The sequence below is a fragment of the Antennarius striatus genome, chromosome 13, assembly GCF_040054535.1.
Source record: "Antennarius striatus isolate MH-2024 chromosome 13, ASM4005453v1, whole genome shotgun sequence".
NCBI lineage: Eukaryota > Metazoa > Chordata > Actinopteri > Lophiiformes > Antennariidae > Antennarius > Antennarius striatus.
This window is the reverse complement of record NC_090788.1, coordinates 15,626,526-15,642,442: the sequence shown is the minus strand read 5'-3', so window position 1 is coordinate 15,642,442 and position 15,917 is coordinate 15,626,526. Positions and strand designations below refer to the sequence as shown.

The window sequence follows — 15,917 nt, the reverse complement described above, 5'->3', positions numbered from 1 at the left end:
AGATAACCTCATTATTGTAATGGTCATCATGATTATTAAAGATAATCTAAAATATCTTCCATCACAAAACTCATGGAAAGAACAGTTCCTACATCCCTCTCCTGTCAGCACCATTAAAAAACTTCATGTGACTGCTGCTTGACAGGTGCTGCTTCACTGTGGCACACTCATGTAGTGAAGGGAACTCACCTCCTTGCAATGAGGATCTCCATAGTGTCATGAGAAGAACCCCGTGTAGATATGTAGCCACCGTCCCTCTCACCATCTTGCTCCCAAATGTCCCTCTACTCTCCCAAGCTCCAGGTTTTATCCTCAGGAAGGGCTTAACAAGGCCTTAAGACAGACGGAAGGAAAATGAGTGAAAGCAGAAAAACAGGGGGAGGACAGGGTGGAAGACAGGACACTGTGTATTTGTCTGAATGGCACACAGAGAAATATAGACAAGGAAAGAAGGGGGGGAATATAACACATTGGCTCACCTCATTAAACCAAATGGGTTGTTCTAACCTCACAGTGACTATTGGGCTGCATTTATTTATTTCTCTTCTGCCAAAAAGAGGGAGTATGATGAAGGGTGGGTGGAAAGATGAGAGAAAGGGAGAGATAGAGTGATAGAGAGAGAGAGAGAGAACAGAGAGAGAGAGAGAGAGAGAGAGAGAGAGAGACAGAGAGAGAGAGAGAGAGAGAGAGAGAGAGAGAGAGAGAGAGAGAGAGAGAGAGAGAGAGAGAGAGAGAGAGAAAAGAGTCAGTGAATTGTAAAAAGTCGGGGTATTTGTATTTCACTTTCTCCACGTCGTTGAAAAAGGAACACAGCCAGAAATTCCTTATAAATTTCAAAACCGTGTAAAGTGTAAGAACCACTTATTGAACATGGAGAACAAAGTTCATACCATTAATCTCTGGTATTCATTATGAAATAAAATTTCATCAAATGGAAGCATTGATTACGTACTCTGACGTGGGAAAAAGGATTACAACATTATATTACATTACTTGCTATATTTTATGCTAATCTTCCAGCCTTTCTGTGGGGAACTACTTAATTAAAATGATTCATATGTCAGAAGCCAACTTCGTGGTTTTACCTGGTGCTAAAAAATGATCTCATAATAATGTAAATATTGTGAGTCTGACATGCATCTCATAAATACAGATGACTGATCGAGACATAAACATGTTAGTTGTGGGCTGTTGTCTGAAACGTGTGTGTGCACCAAGGGAGGTGGAGGAAGTTTGCCAAACTTTTACACGCACTCAGAGCTTGTTGCCAAAAAAAACATGAAGTTTTGTCAGTAGAAATAAAACCTGAAATGTAAATGTGTGCTTTTATCAACAGGTTGAATGACAGAACACCTAAAAAAAAGTGAATCTCTGTTACCTCAACTTCAAATTATAGAATCGGAATTTATTAAGCTGAAGAAAGGATTGGACAGAAAAGTACCAGAAGATAAATAAGAAGCAGATGAAGACTAGGCATCAACATGAGAAGCTCCCTCCTCTCTGCATTGTGCTGTCAGGCTCTCAATAGTCACACAAACAGCCTTCATATTAAAGAATCATATCATCCTAAAAGATGCAGTCAGCGGTGTCACCATCCCCCTGAACAAGATGACTTTTATCCACAAACTCTTGTGTGTTTTATTATTTATAACTGTGAGAGAGACTCACCAGCTAGCATACCTGGAAACAATCAGTGTTTTTATTTTGACCAGTGGTATTTCTGGGGTTTTTCTCCATGTTTGGGCTGGCTGGTCTTGTCCCAGCTCCTGAGGGTCGACGTTCGAATCTGGCAAGATTGTGAAACATTTTCTTTGTCTGGGGGTAATGGGCCAGGAAACAGATGAAGTAAGTGGGCTACAGTAATGACACCTAAACACAGAGGTTGGGAGAAACACTTCACTTCTGCTGCAGAGTGCATTACTTATTCTTTGGCAGAAGAATGTAGTTCCACAGTTGATAAGTGGATGTATGACTAATGTGCTAACCTTTGTGAGAAAATCCAAGTATCGATTCTTCATTTGTTCACCTGCATCACCTACATGACTTTTGAGGCTTACAAGCACCTGCACAAGACAAACCTGCAGCCAATGAAGGTGATGTCATCCTGAAGCCTATTTGCAATGCAGGTTTCAGTCTTGCATGAAATGATGGTTTATACGAGGACTGACACAATGAGCAGCAGGGACAGAGTGATTTACAGCAGGGTGGAATGTATCGAATGTTTCTGTGATGCAATCATGTCCAAACTTTCAGCTACAGTATTGCACTGCATGTTTTTATCTGTGTATGACTGTGCACTCACGTGCGTGTGTGCGTGTGTGTGTGTGTGTGTTAGACACAGAAAGGGGCAGTCCTACCTGAGCATCCATAATTGGTCTCAAAGCGTGGGTTTAGAGCTCAGTTTTCAGACTGGGTATGCTTTGTGTTCGGTTTTGATGGAGCTACATAGTTATGCAGTGAAATAATACTTTGCTTAAATAGCGATATATATTCTCCAGTCTTGGTGTCATTAATAGAGATGTGAAGTGGAGCGCAAACAAACCAGGTGAATTGTTAGACACAAGGGGGATGTAATTCTGGATGATTTGGATTTATGATTGTCCCAAATTTATACTCATGCTATAAGCCTTCGAAAGGCTAAATGTCATCGTTGATATATTATTTCCATAAATATGACATGAATCCCCTCCAGGGAGCTTGTGTAGATTGTCTTTTTTCTTCCTTGTGCCATTTCAGTCCGGCTCTCAGCTGTCGCAGTAGTTAAAGGAAGAACACGATTTCAGATCAATTCCGAAGTCTGTAAAATTAAAGTTACAATGGAAGTAGTCAGAGTTGCAGAGTTAGTTAGTACAAGCAGAAAATTAGATGTGCTTATTTATTCTGAGTGCAATTTTCCTCTACAATTATACTGTAATGAAGACATAATTACGCACCTGCACATGAAAACATAGGAAAATATTAACATTTGCATGCTTTCCTTATGTTAACATGGATTATTTGCAAGTTCACAAGCATGTGTCTGTTAAAATACTGACAATAAAATGTAGACGTGATAACTTGTTTTATGTCCGTTCTGTTGAAGAGAAGAAAACTATATAAAAACTGCACCAGACTGTGGAGGAGCTAATGCTTGCCCCTCCAGAGGTTTCTGTCTGGAATAGATGCACATTATTTTATTCATTTCTGTTCTACTGTACATATGAGCAGAGAAATACATCATGTTGAATTTATTCTGAAAAAACAAAACCAACAACAACCCAACAATGGAAACAGAAATGCTTCATTTTTTGAAAAAAAAAAAAGAAAAGAAAAAAGAATGCTTTATTCCTGGTAAAGTAAGATTCAAATACACTTTGACAATTCACACTACAAAAACACACTCACACAGTCTCTGCCATGCACCTGTTATCCGTTTCCCACTTCCATCCACACAAACTGTGGTGCCCTCGGTCTTCACGTTTGCCAGCCCAGAGAGGCAGATCCGTGTTACAAATAAAGTAACTGACGGAGCGGTGCCTGTTTTGAGTTTATCTAATGTCTACCTCGCGTTTACCTAATGTCTGCTGCCTATATATGGGTGTGTGTGTGTGTGTGTGTGTAACGGAGGACTCCTCACCCACCCAGACTGGTAATTTACCCCTCTTGGTGAGGGCAGCAGAGAAAGAAAATGATCCAGAGGAAAAAGGAGGTAAAAGTGGAAGAGGAGAGAGAGCATGATGGAAAAAGCATGACCCAGACAGAGAGAGCTGGTGGATATCATGCTAGAAGTTTGGAACACCTTATGAATCACATTTGCAATTTCAGAGGCTGTAAGCCAACCTGCACACACAAATATTAAAAAAAAGTTACCGTGAAAATCATTCATCTCCAGCTGTAGCTGATGCATCTATCTGGGAATCATTCCTCTCCTTGTAAATCTAACATCTACAACTTTGATCTGGAGCTCCCTAAAAGTCAAATCACCTCCCCCACATTTCAAGGATCTCCTATGTAAAATTTCACTGTTAGTGATAATCTGCTCAGTAACTAAACAAACAGACAAAACCTCCTCGTATGTGTAGAAATACCAGCTTGTGGTCCTGACAAGGACTGCAGACTGACAAAGATGTCATATCCAATGGCTGCATCGAGGAGCAGAAGAGGAATAACACGTGGTCTCAACTAGGTTGACACCATTGAAAATACATTGAAGACAACAAGCATTTCCTAAAGTGGCCTAATCAAGTCATTGAGGTAGAATGTCACAAGGATAGCATGGGAACAATTAGAAATCTCCAGAGGGGGTTTCTCTTCATGTTTTAACAGAGGAAGGCAGACAGAAGGGGAATTCATCCATCCATTAGTGCTTGTTTCTGGGCTGTAAGACAATGCAGAAAACCCACGCTGACATGGGGAGATCTCATCTTACACACAGAAAGACCTCAGGTTTGGATTCAAACCCACGACCTCCTGCGCCACAGCAGAAACACAGATAAAGGCTAGTAATTGTGCACATCGTGTATCTCAAAATGACGTTGTGGACATCAGATTATGTTATGCAGTATGTCATCCATCACCAGGAAGGCCCCATCGTGGAGCAGAGTGTGTGTGTGTGTGTGTGTGTGTGTGTGTGTGTGTGTGTGTGTGTGTGTGTGTGTGTGTGTGTGTGTGTGTGTGTGTGTGTGTGTGTGTGCGCGTGTTTCACCTTCTTTAAGCAGGCTGATGTAAGCAGAACTATGAAGTCAATACTTTCCTTCATGTCACTCTCTCTCTGACACGGAAAATATACACAGACAAAAACCTCATTTATTCATCAAATGCAAACATACAAAGAGGGAATTATTTGCTTAAAATTAGCTAATTGGACATCCATGTTGAGACACATGGATAAAATGAATATACAGTAGATCATACAGTCTTGTGTGTGTAGAACAGGTGTTTTCATCGAGGTCCAGTCCTCTGAAATTAAGAAAATTCATTCCTCAATTAATACAAATGAAGATCCTCTCTTATAAAGACCAGTCTAATATAGAAAATGCCGTCCTGTAAAAGAGTTCTGCATCATTTTTATCTTGTGGTCTGAAGTTGATGTTTTAATGACAGATAATATCTAAACCATTTCGGACTTTTTAGAAGTGGGAATTTATTGTAGGTTTAAGAAAACTTGTTTTCTGTTAAGATGTCATCGTGAAGTGAGTGAAGTCATTTCTGATTTATAGAGAATATCAGTGATAAAGAGTCATTTTCTGATATCGATTTATCACCATTTTAGTACAAGATTTATCCACAAACCCAGTTTACAACATGTGATGCAGCAATTGTCAATTGCCACCTGAAAGTAAGCCTTTCAAAGACAGTCGCTCCTCCACAAGTAACAGTAAAGATGGTTGAACAATTCATCAGACAATTTAAGAGGCAAATTAATAACGACGCAGTGAATCAGAGAAAAAAAATGCTTGTTTCTATAAGGGCGGCATTCTGACGAACAAATAAACACGTGCAATTTCCTCCAGGATTAATAAAGTATCTATCTATCTATCTATCTATCTATCTATCTATCTATCTATCTATCTATCTATCTATCTATCTATCTATCTATCTATCTATCTATCTATCTATCTATCTATCTATCTATCTATCTATCTATCTATCTATCTATCTATCTATCTATCTATCTATCTATCTCTCTATCTATCTATCTATCTATCTCTCTATCTATCTATCTATCTATCTATCTATCTATCTATCTATCTATCTATCTATCTATCTATCTATCTATCTATCTATCTATCTATCTATCTATCTATCTATCTATCACATACACTTTGACGATTTTGTTGTGAGTTTTGCTGAAGTGCAGACTTCCTGTCTGTGTCAGAGGAGAGCAACGGAGTCATCAGTGGATCCAGAAACATCTGCTCAAAGGCCGACATCCAGAAACATCCTGAACACGTAAAACAACAAGACAATAATTTATATCTTGTACAATACACCTTATAATCATACCTTCAGTAAATTCACAATTCCATCTTGAAAATGTTGTCGGTAATGTTGATGCAGCTGAATAACTGAAGAAAATGTAATGCCACATGTTGGCATCAGAAACCTCATCATTCAAGCTGAGGTCATCCTGCTTCTCATCAGGAGAGCATCACCCAACCACCGACCCCAGTGATGAGTCCAGTTCCGTCATCGCCATAGCATCGGGCTAGTTGCAGCCAGATGAAGGCAGTTTGGATGAGGAAATCATCTCATTCACTTCCTGACATCATGAGATGTTTTCATTACACAGCAGGCTGTTTGCTGCTCTCCCCTAATCAGATAGACTTAACACTTTTGAATCTGAATGCAGAAATCTCTATCTCTATTGTCGTACAGCGTTGTGCACCGTTGCTCTGGGATTAGTCGTGATTAGCTTGGTGACGTGATGATGGTAAGGATTGCAATCTTATAATTTTTTTTTTAGATCTGTAATGACACAGTGAGCATTGCGTTAGCATGCACTGTTTGGAAAAGGAATGCGTTATAAATAAGTTGACATTAGTTTCTCCCTTGGCTCTCTGCATTCAGTCAGGTGTTAAAAATTACAATCGATCTGTTTTCTCGGCACTTGAAAACGTAGGTCTTGGTCCATCTCCAAGTGAAATGCAGAGAATTTCACGAGCAGTGTGAACATAAATGCACCAGCAACAGGAAATTGCTATCAAATGCACTGTTTTATAACCATGGGGAGGCAGAGTCTGCCATCTGATAGTCAGTTATTTCTCTTTATGGAGAGCAAAGAGAAATGATTAATGATACTCATATTCATCATGTTTTTACAGGATATGAACAGAGATGAAGGTAAGTTATCATGACTGGTCAACTGTTGCAATCACTGTTAGAGACAATGAGAAAACAAACGACACACAGGGTTACACTTTGGGGAGCAGAGAAAACAAACAGAGGGAAAGAAATTATCTCAGGTCCCTGCAGGAACTGACTGATATTGTTTCATTAGCAGAGAGACACGTATGGATGCCAGCCAGCCTGATGGAGAGTGGCTCTGAGCTCTCACCGCCTGCAGCTTGAAGGATGATTGCTGCTTGACTGTCAACAGTAAGATGACAGAACACACACACACACACGCACGCACACATGCACGCACACACACCTGCCTAGGCTACAGGTAAGAATGGCAAAATCTAAGAACATGTTACAACAGCTTTAACTTCATTTCAAATTGAGAAAGTGAAGTGGGGATTATATATGTGTACATTTTTCTAAATATTTGGATGCATACGAAGCAGAATTGAAGGAAAAAGAGAAGCTTTAACAGGAATTTTTTTGAACAATGGATTAAACATGCATCCAAATGGTAACTGTTTATCTTGGCATGAAGCAGATGGACAGACTTTGAAAGACGACCAACCCACGGACGACAGAGAGATTTCCAGGACGCAGTTGAGACTTGATGAGGGTTGAATGGATCTGGAGCACAACAGACAAATGGTCGGGAACATATGGATAAAAAAAAAGGAGATGACAAATGCTGGATGACAAGCCAGGAATGAGAAAGTGCAGGTAACAGGTGGAGCAAATGAGGACGGTTTCTGCAGATCAGATGGTGACATCATCCCTGCAAAACATTGTCCAACAAATACATCAGAATATGACGTCCTCTTTGGTGAACTCTTAGCATTGAATATTGGCTTCAATATATATGCGATGGAGAAAATGAGCAATCTTTGAAATCACTTTGGAAACATGTTTTCATGGAACACTCAAAAGAAAAACATATACAATCATTCAAAAATTAAGCTCCTGTAAGCTATGGCTGATTATGCATGATTAATTTGTGGGTGAGATTTAGTGAAGCTTGAATGTATAGTTTGTTACTGACAGCAATGTGTTTACATGTTATAAAGTTCAAACCAACAAAAGGCACAAACATGTGGTTCACTGATCCTGAGGTGTACACTGAGGTGTATGGGTTGGCTAGATGTCCAACGTTTAGGATTTAACAAGAAAATCACATTTTGGTTGAAACACCAAAAATTATATCTCACAAAAAAAAAAAAATCAACATATAAAAACGCGCAAATATTTTCCATGTAAAATATTGTGAAGCTAGTAAGTTTAGTTCTTTTTTTTGGTGAGATATATTACAGGATAAAAAGAAATGCAGTCAGAAGAATAAATATTCTTGTGATTTTGGGAAAAGTCATTTCCCCAAGATTTCACTGTGAGAGAATAAAAAGTTAAAATGGAAGCACTAGATGAAAAAAGTGTATGTAATTCATTAGAACATTTTTTTGCGAGAATACAAGCAAACAAATATTATTGTTTTTTTTCAGAGTTATATTTATGGATGAGGTTCCAGTGGTTAAAACGACGTTTCCATTGTTTGTTGTGGAACTTGTGACTTGAGACCGTGGACATTGTCTCAGGACAGGCTCCCATTTCTCCCTGTGTGAGGCTTCAACCTCCAGTAATACTGAAGTACCATCATTTCCTTGGTAACCAAATGCCCCTGTCTATAGGCCTGCATTACACTGCACTTCCCACGGGCCCCTCTGGGAACTCGTACACCAACCGAGTGGCCCCCTTGTGACAGTTTCTTATCGCCATGATTAATGTTATCTAAGTGCCACCACTGCAGTGGACAGGTGGCACGGTTTGTGTGTCTGTCACATGTGACATTACCCGGTAACACAGTCTCCCACTGTATCACAAGAGTGAACACATTACTCACATACTCCACATGCATCATTCATGAACAACGACCCGCCAGGATCAAGACATTTTTTTTGGCACTGAAACCTGTTTCGATTTGTGTTCTGTTGTCCCAACTACTGTGGGAAAGATGCAAGAAGACATTAGCTTTGATAGCAATGCTTTAAAGAAAGTCCGACGTTACTACAGGAAGAAAGTCTACATAATAGTTGAATGTTCACAGGGACCTGGACTGTAGACCTTCAGTCATGTCTGCCATCTTGTATGTATTGGATGCTGATTTTGGATTGGGATTGCTTTTTTATTTTCAAATTTTGCTAATGTCGTCTCAAAAATGTATATAAAAACTAAAAATATACAACATGGACATAATCACTTGGAGTGCTTTAATTCTGAGAGATAGAAATGAATATCAGGTCACTGAAAATTAAGTTTAAATGCGCTATTTAATATTTGTTTATAATGGCAAATCCTGCTTCAAATTACTGATGGTAAACTCTCATTCTAAATAGTAGGAATAGACTCTTCTTTGTTCAACAACATTTCTAAAAAGCTGTGATTGAAGAGAAAACTATTTTCTGATTGGTCAGTTTAGTCACAATGGCAGTGATGGGGATTTACACTCTGAATGGCGTCTGATCATGTATGAACAGGACAGCATGCAAACTGTTGAAGTCATGGAGGGTGTCTCACCTGACTGATGATGGCTGGGGAATCATCATCATCGTCATCATCATTCTCCTCTCATATTATGGGAGCATAATGTGAAGGGGCCACGTTTACATCATGAGCTGGATCAGCTCCTGCAGTGCAGCCTCAACAGCTGCCAGCTGTGTTGTGTGAACTCCTATAGAAGCAGGAATGAAAAAAAAACACAGAAAAACAGCGTCAGACCGTTTCACTCGTCATCGCTGAAGTATTTCTACACATTCAACAAGATATACTGTATGTAGTCAGCTGATGTCAGAATAGTACACTTTGAGATGTTGGTCTCTACCCTCCTGTTTTCTCTTCATCTGCCGACAATGTGAAAGGAAGTGAAAAGGACAGAAATTAATCATCCAATTGTACTGAAGAAACAAACAAGTGAGCTCGATGTAAACAAAGATCAGAGATCAAATCTTGACTCTTGACAGAAATAAATAAAACACTCAAGAAGGAAGGAGGTGGACATTTTAAAATAGATCTGCTGCAAGGAAAAACAACTCTAGGTTTAATGTGGGAAAACTCTCACAGAAATATTTCGATTTTTTGTGTGCAAATAATCTGATGAACACTGCAATCAGAAGTTGTCATTATTATTATGTTATATGCATCTTCTAATGTGTAGACATCCTTCATTGATCCCATAAGCTGGGAATCTACAGCAGCAGGTTTAAGATACATATACACAGATGCACACAAAATATAAATAAACATTGGAAATATAAGTACAACATGTACGATAAAGGTCCCTCAAAATATCTTATTTGTCAATCATTTAAAAAAATGTTTCACCAACCAACAAAGCAGTCATGTGATTAATGAGGCATTAAAAAGTGGGTTAAACTCATACTTGCCAGAGAAAAGCCAAAGCTTGTCAAATGACTCAGTGCAGCAACTACAATTATCTCTTCCCAGTCTGATAGTCTGAGATTCTGACACAGAGCACTGAGTATAAAACCCTCTTGTCTTCCATACATGCGTAGCTGTCAGATCTGTGTTATAAATGTGTGTGTGTAAGCGCATGCTACAGCCATGGCTGTAAATTATTTGATCTTTGAATCACATCCAAGATGTCACAACAGAATATTTTCACTTTGCACCAACAGAAAGAAGGAAAACAAGATATATAATTTGAAGAGCTAGCAGTGAAAGAGACATAAGACTTCTGGACTGAGTTGCCATTCAAGTCTTTGGCAGGCAAAATTATGATTTCTGCTTGTGGCGCATACCTGCAGTAGGCCCTCTGCTCCTGACCATACATAGAATCAGACGCAATCATGCAGCCATCAAATAAATATTGGGTTGAGACATTTTGGCAGCTGAAACTGTGACCTAAATGCTGAAACTATGAGCAGTGCTCATGGCTATTGGAGGTAAGAGAGAAAAGAAAGCTAATGAAGTTACTGTAATCTTTTTATAGTCTATCTGAGCAGTCTGGTCAGCTATGCCATTAATCATAGATGGTGACCCAATGCCCTCACTGGATGGAAACATAGCAATGATGTGCAATACTACAAGTACACATGTAAACTTGGGTCTAGTGGGCAACGGTGGCCAAGGAGATGTTTTGCTATTATTGCATTTATCATTTGGTTTCCCAGAAACACTTGAGTAGTTTTCTAATTTTCTTGGATGGATTGAATAATAAGCTCCAATGATCTGTTCAAAAGTTGGACATTTCAGCAGCAAACGTCATGGATGAGAAAAGTGAAATTTACAAACAGCAACAGTCACGGTTCAAACACACAAGTCCAGTAAAAAAAAAAAAGGAGTTTTGTCTCAAAAGCAATCACAGTATCATAGTTTGAGTGTGAGATTCATTTAAACAATAAATCTTATCTTACCTAATCACACTTAATCACACTTTATCAGGAACATGCAACTAAAATTAATGCTGTCTAATAAACAGTTCTTGCAGTAAATCCTTTGTGGATATGTTCCATTTGGTTAAGACTCTTTAAGGAGGGGTTGATTCTGTTTTCTGGTCCAGTTTGGGGATTTAGTTTGTGATGCTGTGGAGTTCTGTGCCATTTCTAATGCATTAGAGAGACAGAAATTAACTTTATTAATCCTCTGTGTCCACTCTAGTTCTTAGTTATCACACATGTATATACACAAGTAAAGGCCCCTGACACACACACACACACACACACACACACACACACACACACACACACACACACACACACACACACACACACACACACACACACACACACACACACACAGGGGCGTGAAGTGTGCAGATAATGAGAGGTAGAGCAGTCGGTCCTCTAGAAGGAGCGACCCACTACTGAGGTGCCCTTGTCTGAGACACTGTCTTGCTCAAGGGTACCTCAGCAGTGCTCAGGAGGTGAACCGGCAACTCTCCGCTGCCAGTTCACACTCCAAATTTTTTGGTCCACCTGGGAATTGAACTGGCTACCTTCCAGTCCCTACCCCAAGACTTAGTGGACTGAGCTCCTGCCCATAGTTCTGTTGTCATTGTTGTGAATGGGTTGGATGAATAATTTCAGAAAAGCTATATTGTAAAGAGTTATGAAAACATGAGCAAAATGTCAAAAAGTGATTCAAAAGCATTTCTTGGAACATCACCAGTTAGTGGAATCACAAGTTGTTTTGGGGCTTCTAAAAATGGTGGTTTTCCCAGAAAGTTTTACTTGAGCTCATGGAGGAAATCCGATGAAGGAGCTCAGTTCAGTCCATCGGCATGTCTTTACTTTACGGTATAATATGCCAAAATACTTTACTGATTAGATGGGACTCATTTAAACTCATGGTATCACTTACATAATGGAATAAGTGAAGATCTTACTTAATATCAAATATCAAACACCCAATCAAGCTCTAATGTGCTTCATGATCATCCTTTAACTTTTTTCCCATGATTCTCGTTATTGTAATCATAGGAAATTATATTTACCATTTTCTGTTTAACAACGATTAAAATTGGTTTGAATTTGCATCCATTAAAGTCTGACTATTTTATAGAAAAAAAATATCTCTATCTTCACAAGCTGGTTTGAGGTATACAAAAGCCTCTGAATGCACATTGCCTCAATGACATCATCAGATATTTGGAGTTTCTGGCCAAAACATCTTTACAAAATATTGTCAGTCATTAGCAAAAGCCAAACTTCAGTTCAACCTGGATAGTAGATTGACATAAGACCGTATTATGGGAACTTTCTACACAATTTCATACATCCCATCTGTTGACACTCAATTAAAACATTTAAATCTCTTAATAGCAATTGTTGCTCATCAGATTTAACAGGCTGACTCCATTGTGCTCCATATTTGCTCCCTGAATGCTGGCAGGCGCTTCCAACAGACATCCAGTGGAGACTTGAAGTTTTCATCATGTGTTCAGAGATAGAACTCAATTATCGGGGATTGTCAGACTTGAGCCAAAACTATGACTTCATTGCACTGTGGGAAATGTCCGTGATGCTCTACCTACGTCCTTGTTTAATGCAATCATGTTTTCTCTGTTGCTGCAATGATAACGATTCACATGGATGAGCCGAGATTCACAGTGACTCTTAAAAGGGCACGCCTCTGAAAATAAGTAACATACTTATAACATTTGTCTTTTGGGAAGTCCTCAACCTGCGAACACAATTGGTTCAGAGAGGCTGTTTTTAAGCTGTATTGTTCATAAGTTGTTATTTATTTTTTTTATTTATAAATTTTTAATCTATATTTGCCTTTTCAGATTAATGCAGCCGCAAGAGGACACCAGCCAGTGTCTTATTGTGCCGGTCCCAGGCCCGGATAAATACAGAGGGTTGCGTCAGGAAGGGCATCCGGCGTAAAACTTTTGCCAAATCAAAGACGTGAATCAAACCTATGACTTCGTTACCGGATCGGTCGAGGCCCGGGTTAACAATGACCGCCATCGGAACCGTTGACCTACAGGGCGCCGGTGGAAATTGGATTACTGTTGGTCGAAGAAGGAGAGGAGGAAAGTGCGTTCGCACAAAGAAAGAGAAGAGGAGCGCCAAGAGTATAGGACTAAGAGTAGGGACGTTGAATGTTGTAACTATGACAAGAAAAGGTAGAGAGTTGGTTGACATGATGCAGAGGAGGAAGGTAGACATACTGTGTGTGCAGGAGACCAAGTGGAAAGGTAGCAAGGCTAGAAGTTAAGGAGCAGGGTTCAAGTTGTTCTATCATGATGTAGATGGGAAAAGAAATGGAGTAGGAGTTATCTTGAAGGAGGAGTTTGTTAGGAATGTCCTAGAGGTAAAAAGAGTGTCAGATAGAGTGATGAGTCTGAAGCTAGAAATAGAAGGTGTGATGTTCAATGTTGTTAGCGGGTATGCTCCACAGGTAGGATGTGAGCTGGAGGAGAAGGAGAAATTCTGGGTGGACTTTGATAAAGTGATGCAGAGCTTGCCTAAAAGTGAGAGAGTTGTCATTGGTGCAGACTTCAATGGACATGTTGGTGCAGGTAACAGAGGTGATGAGGAAGTGATGGGCAGGTTTGGTATCCAGGAGAGGAACGCAGAAGGACAGATGATAGTTGACTTTGCAAAAAGGATGGAAATTGCTATAGTGAATATTTTCTTCCAGAAGAGGCAGGAGCATAGGGTGACCTATAAGAGTTGTGGTAGGGGCACACAGGTAGACTACATCTTGTGTAGACGGTGTAACCTGAAGGAAATCAGTGACTGTAAAGTAGTGGTAGGTGAGAGTGTAGCCAAGCAGCATAGGATGGTGGTGTGCAGGATGACTGGGAAACTACAGCTAATGTTATCAGGGAGACAGGTAGGAGAGTACTTTGTGTGTTATGTGGAAGGAAAGCAGATAAGGAGACTTGGTGGTGGAACGAGGAGGTACAGGAGTGTATACAGAGAAAGGTTAGCTAAGAGGAAGTGGGACACTGAGAGGACTGAGGAGAGTAGACAGGAGTACAGGGAAATGCAGCGTAAGGTGAAGGTAGAGAGACTGATCTATACCGGTTGGCAAGACAGAGAGATAGAGATGGGAAGGACGTGCAGCAGGTTGGGGTGATTAAGGATAGGAATGGAAGTCTATTGACAGCTGTCAGTAGTGTGATGGGAAGATGGAAAGAGTACTGAGGAGTAGATAAACGTGGAAAATGAGAGAGAACAAAGACTAGAAGAGGTGACTGTTGTGGACCAGGATGTAGCAAAGATTAGTCAGGATGAAGTGAGGAGGGCATTGAAGAGGATGAAGAGTGGAAAGGCAGTCGGTCCTGATGATATACCTGTAGAGGTTTGGAAGTGTCTAGGAGAGGTGGCAGTAGAGTTTCTGACTGGGTTGTTCAACAGGATCTTAGATAGTGAGACAATGCCTGAGGAATGGAGGAGAAATATGCTGGTGCCCATTTTTGAGAAGAAGGGAGATGTGCAGAGTTGTGGCAACTACAGAGGAATAAAGCTGATGAGCCATACAATGAAGTTATGGGAAAGAGTAGTGGAAGCTAGACTAAGGGCAGAAGTGATAATTTGTGAGCAGCAGTATGGTTTCATGCCAAAAAAGAGTACTACAGATGCAGTATTTGCTTTGAATATGTTGATCGAGAAGTACATAGAAGGTCAGAGGGAGCTGCATTGTGTTTTTGTAGATCTGGAGAAAGCTTATGACAGGGTGCCCAGAGAAGAACTGTGGTATTGTATGAGGAAGTCTGGAGTGGCAGAGAAGTATGTTAGAGCGGTGCAGGACATGTACGAGGACTGTAAGACAGTGGTGAGGTGTGCTGTAGGTGTGACAGAGGAGTTCAAGGTGGAGGTGGGACTGCATGAGGGATCAGCTCTGAGCCCCTTCTTGTTCGCTATGGTGATGGACAGGCTGACAGACGAGGTTAGACAGGAATCTCCATGGACTATGATGTTTGCAGATGACATTGTGATCTGCAGTGAGAGCAGGGAACAGGTGGAGGAGAAGCTAGAGAGGTGGAGGTTTGTCCTGGAAAGGAGAGGAATGAAGGTTAGCTGCAGTAAGACAGAGTACATGTGTGTGAATGAGAGGGACCCACGTGGAAGAGTGAGGTTACAGGGAGAAGAGATCAAGAAGGTTCAGGATTTTAAGTACTTAGGGTCAACAGTCCATTGCAATGGAGAGTCTGGAAAAGAGGTGAAGAAGGGTGTACAGGCAGGATGGAATGGGTGGAGGAAAGTGTCAGGTGTGATGTGTGATAGAAGAGTTTCAGATAAAATGAAAGGAAAGGTGTACAAAACTGGTAAGACCAGCGATGTTGTTTGGTCTAGAGACAGTGTCACTGAGGAAAAAACAGGAGACAGAGCTGGAGGTAGCAGAGATGAAGATGCTGAGGTTCTCTTTGGGAGAGACCAGGAAGGATAGGATCAGGAATGAGTACATCAGAGGGACAGCACATGTTAGAGGTTTTGGAGATAAAGTCAGAGAGGCCAGACTGAGATGGTTTGGACATATCCAGAGGAGAGATAGTGAATATATTGGTAGAAGGATGCTGAGTTTTGAACTGCCAGGCAGGAGGCCTAGAGGAAGACCAAAGAGGAGGTTTATTG

At 40.3% G+C, this 15,917-nt stretch overlaps 1 protein-coding gene and 1 long non-coding RNA gene across 13 annotated transcripts in view; one reads left to right on the top strand and one right to left on the bottom strand.

Moving 5' to 3' along the window:
- elnb (elastin b) overlaps positions 1–526 on the bottom strand; it is a 29,025-nt gene extending 28,499 nt beyond the window's left edge. For 10 of the 11 annotated variants that reach the window (XM_068330657.1, XM_068330658.1, XM_068330659.1 and 7 more), the window contains exon 1: positions 190–415. In XM_068330657.1, the coding sequence (XP_068186758.1) occupies positions 190–265 (76 nt within the window). In that variant the 5' untranslated portion in view covers positions 266–415. Of the gene's footprint in view, positions 1–189; positions 416–479 lie in introns of those variants that run through there. The other variant, XM_068330655.1, reaches the window with a different exon arrangement.
- Positions 527–6,263: 5,737 nt separating this feature from the next.
- Positions 6,264–8,010, top strand: LOC137606709 (uncharacterized). Of its 2 annotated transcripts, XR_011037906.1 has the most exons (4): positions 6,264–6,412; positions 6,804–6,822; positions 6,980–7,077; positions 7,361–8,010. It is a non-coding gene; the product is annotated as an uncharacterized lncRNA (long non-coding RNA). The 2 variants fall into 2 exon arrangements; XR_011037905.1 differs by lacking the exon at positions 6,804–6,822.
- The last annotated feature ends 7,907 nt before the right edge of the window (positions 8,011–15,917 follow it).